General features: G+C 34.4%; 1 protein-coding gene across 1 annotated transcript in view; it reads right to left on the bottom strand.

Annotated features, from left to right (window-relative positions):
* Positions 1-431: 431 nt before the first annotated feature.
* nyap2a (neuronal tyrosine-phosphorylated phosphoinositide-3-kinase adaptor 2a) overlaps positions 432-3,932 on the bottom strand; it is a gene marked incomplete at both ends in the record, with an annotated part of 43,160 nt that continues 39,659 nt past the window's right edge. The window contains one exon of the mRNA XM_079387429.1: positions 432-662. Coding sequence (XP_079243555.1) covers positions 432-662 — 231 coding nt within the window. The remainder of the gene's footprint in view (positions 663-3,932) is intronic.

Below are 3,932 nucleotides of genomic sequence, written 5' to 3'. Positions count from 1 at the left end.
CAAATGCATAGGCATCAAACACAACGTGTTTTCTCAATGGAATTACTGCACATATTTCACCACACATCATAGATTATTTCCCCAGACACACGGATGAGTGCCAAATATAGAAACACCCCAAAAAAGGATATAAAATAAATAGAAATACCATTTCGAAGAGGACAAATATCATCTCATGGGTAAAAGTGTACTATTTTCACTCTTAGATCTCAATTCGAGAGTTCCTCTTTATAAAACCGCTAATCATATTTTATATTAAGACAGTTATCTCCAATATAAAAATATCAAATATAAACAGCGATAGGAAACCAGGGAGTTTTGATAATCCTTCACTGTGCATTTCGCTTAGTCCCACTTCCTGCTAGCTGTCAATCAATATTTGGACACGCCCCCTCAGTCTCCATGGCTGTAGTTCTCTGGTCAGTCTCTCTTTATATAGCAGTGTCCCAGAAGACAGTGGTTTGGGTAGAGTACGGAGGGGGCCTGTATTTCTTGCCCCCGTTGGTCTTCTTCCAGCTGGGCAGGATGGGCATGCTGTCCTGCTTGCACAGGGCTTTGTCTGATGGTCTCTGTCTGGCTTTTATCTCCTTGCACAGGTGACGTTTCTTCTCGATCATCTCCATCATGGTGCTGTCCCCACATGCCCAGGGCATTGGGGGCATCTAATGGGTGGCAAGGGTGAGACAATGTTGGTGCATGCAGCGCTGCCTTTAATTTTGTAGCCCTTATTTTTTTTAAGGGTGAAGGCGTTCTCAGTGTTCTTTAATAATAAAGGATGTGTTTAATAATTCATGTCCTCTAATAAAGTCAGAGCAGTCAGAATGTATTGGCGTTCAGTTTAATGCTCTCTCACGCACACGCAAACACACACATGCGCGCACACGCACACACAATATCTTAATCATGTACACACATATTAAATTGCCCATGCACCTGTACAAACACAAATTAAAACAATTTTATAAGCAACACAAAATCTTATGAGCACACACTATAGCTCTGTTTCAATACCTAGTGAGCTGCCTACCTAGGCAGCTGCCTGCATTCTAAATATCATGTAACCAATAAGTGAGTGATTTGGGAACACTATAAGCAAGTCTGTCATTCTAATAGCACTTCTTATGTGAAGCACTTATATTTAGAGTTATTATAGTTAACTAAAACTAAAACCATACAAACAATTTCATTACTTAAAATAAATGTTGTCTGAAAAAAAATTAATTTGAAAAACAATTAACAGATTTTTTTTCAGCTAGTTGCCAACTTTTCTCATATTCGTTTAGTTTAACAGAGTAAATAAAAATAACACATACATATTTAAAAAAAAAACTTATAAAAATTACAAAATGACATTACTAAAACTTTAACTGAAAATTAAGATGAAAACAAAATATAAACAAATTCAAAATATTAATCAAAAATAATAATGACAGTTTATTTCAGCAGAGTTTAATGTTAATATGTTGCTAAACTAAGTGATAATCTAGTATGTTTAAAAAGTGTGATACACTTTCAGTAAAATCTATTTTTAATTACTAGTTGAGGCAGTGTTGTTGTTGTTCAACTCTTAAAAATCACTTTGAGTTACTGGAAAAAGCTAAAATTAAAATAAATATTACATGGAAAAACCCTAATCCTACCCATCGCGTAGCATATACATGCCAAAGTCATATACATGACAAAGTCATTATATTTTGCATATAAATACCACAAGTTTTTTATTTTATTTGGCATACTATTTATACGCACATTCATGAGATCGGGTGGAAAAACTTTTAAATGAAAATTAGAAATGTTGCCTTGTCAATTTACTGAAATAGGTTTAAGTTGAAGTAATAAAAATATTAAAACTGAAATAAAAATAAATGGATGCTTTTTATAGAAATATAAATAAAATGAAAAAAAAAAACCCTGCACACAACAAAATTACTAAGACGTAAACTAAACTTAAAACTTAAAAGCTATATTAATAAATATTATATTTGTGTATAAATAATACTAAAATAACACAGATTTGAAATTACTTAAGGATACATGTAATACTGCCTTAAATTTTGGCTAAAACAAGGAGGCAGCATAGTAATAAAATTAGGTTTTGCCAACTAGGTTTTGTAACAGAGCACATACTTCAAACATGCACACACACACACACACACACATATACACATACAGTACACACACGTTTGTGCTTTTGAAAAAGGAAGCAGCAGACAGACACAGAAAGTACAGTGGACACGGAGAAGGAGAAGACATGATTTTGACAAAGTTTTATTTTTTGTTTTGTTGGGGTTAGTTTTATCCCTCAATTTTTAGGTTTATTTGGGTTAGTTTAATTACAGTCGCTAACAATCAAACACACAACTGGGGAGTGAGAGTAGATCAGACAACATACTAAATGTGTTTTATGTCTTATGTTATAATATTTTGAGTGATTGTGTGTACGTCATATCTGTTTTGTGTGGCACATTACTTTGTTCCTATAAAAGAGTAGGTGTTTTCTCATCAGCTTTCATCAGTTGTGATATAAAGAGTGTGTTTTGGTGAGTTTGTGTAGTGAGTTGTGTAACTGACTCCCCAGTCTCTGTGAAAGTGACGTGGAAAACATAATCACTATTACAGGATTTTTGTACATTATACAATAGCTCTAAAAACCTGCTCAAATAAGGCCACACAGACAAAAAGGAGAGAGCATTTGACATGTAACACTGATATAAATGCCATGTCTGGATACATATATACACACATCAAACAGCCGTTGGGTTAAATGTACCCGTTAAATAGAAAATGCTGAACTTTTAATTTAAAGTGGCACTTTACTTACAGCTATTTCTTTTAAAGTAAACATCATAAAACTTCCATAAACAAGTGTTCAAAAGATTGAGGTAAGTAAGATTTAAAAAAAAAAAATAATAATTAATTGATACTTTTAATTTATGCAAAGATAAGATTGCTATTTCCAATAAATGCTGTTCTTTTGAACTTTCTATTATCAAAGAATCCTGAAAAAAATCAGCGTATTAGAATGATTTCTGAAGGATCATGTGATCTGCTGAAAATCCAGCTTTACCATCACAGAAATAAATTACATCTTAAAATATATTAAAAAAGAAAAAAATTGTAATAAAATTTCACAGTGTTTTACTGTATGCAGTCTTGTTGAATATGAGGATGTCCATGCTTTTTTTGGTATTATTTTGTTTTCTTGGAGCTGTATGCATTAACACATTACTTACATAATAAAATAATTTTAATTAAATATGTTAATCATTTGACAGCCTTAATATATATATGCATTGAATATACTGCACTTATTTATGGCTGTTTTGTCCATTCTCTGAATGATTTTCAAGCAGTTCCAAAGCTCCTGGGGTATTTTGAAGAAACTGTCAATCATATTGTCAATATTTCAATCATATGGTATATGCTTCAGATTGAGGCTGCAGGTTTTCCAGTTTCATGGCATTAACAGCTGTGTTTGATGTCTGTACATCTGAGGAACCCAACCACAACGTCTGAAACATTGTGATAGAGACCGAACAGACTGAGGATGCTGCGGGTCGAGAGTAAAGCTGTCCGCCGCCGCTCTGAAGAGGTTCTCATTCAGATTCAGATCAGTTGAACCTTCTCTCAAGTGCTTAAACTGTCTGATGTATAAAACCCTGATTGTGGATCTCTTGGTATAAACTCACAGAGGACAAATTAAATGTGAGAGCCTCTTCAGAGCATGATGGGAAGGCAGCCGTGATCTGGACCAAACACAAACAACACACACATACGCATACGCATCTACATAGACAGACGATGAACGCCGTGAGCCAAACGAAACACACGGCAGCGGAAGCAGCAGAGTGACAGACAGAATAGGATATACACGCAGCCGTGGGGTCAAAGGTCAAAGACATGAAGGTATTGCCGACAGACATGGAGACAGG

The sequence above is a fragment of the Barbus barbus genome (assembly GCF_936440315.1).
Source record: "Barbus barbus genome assembly, chromosome: 31".
In the NCBI taxonomy this organism is placed as follows: domain Eukaryota; kingdom Metazoa; phylum Chordata; class Actinopteri; order Cypriniformes; family Cyprinidae; genus Barbus; species Barbus barbus.
The sequence above is the reverse complement of the archived record's forward strand: the minus strand, read 5'-3'. Positions and strand labels throughout refer to the sequence as shown.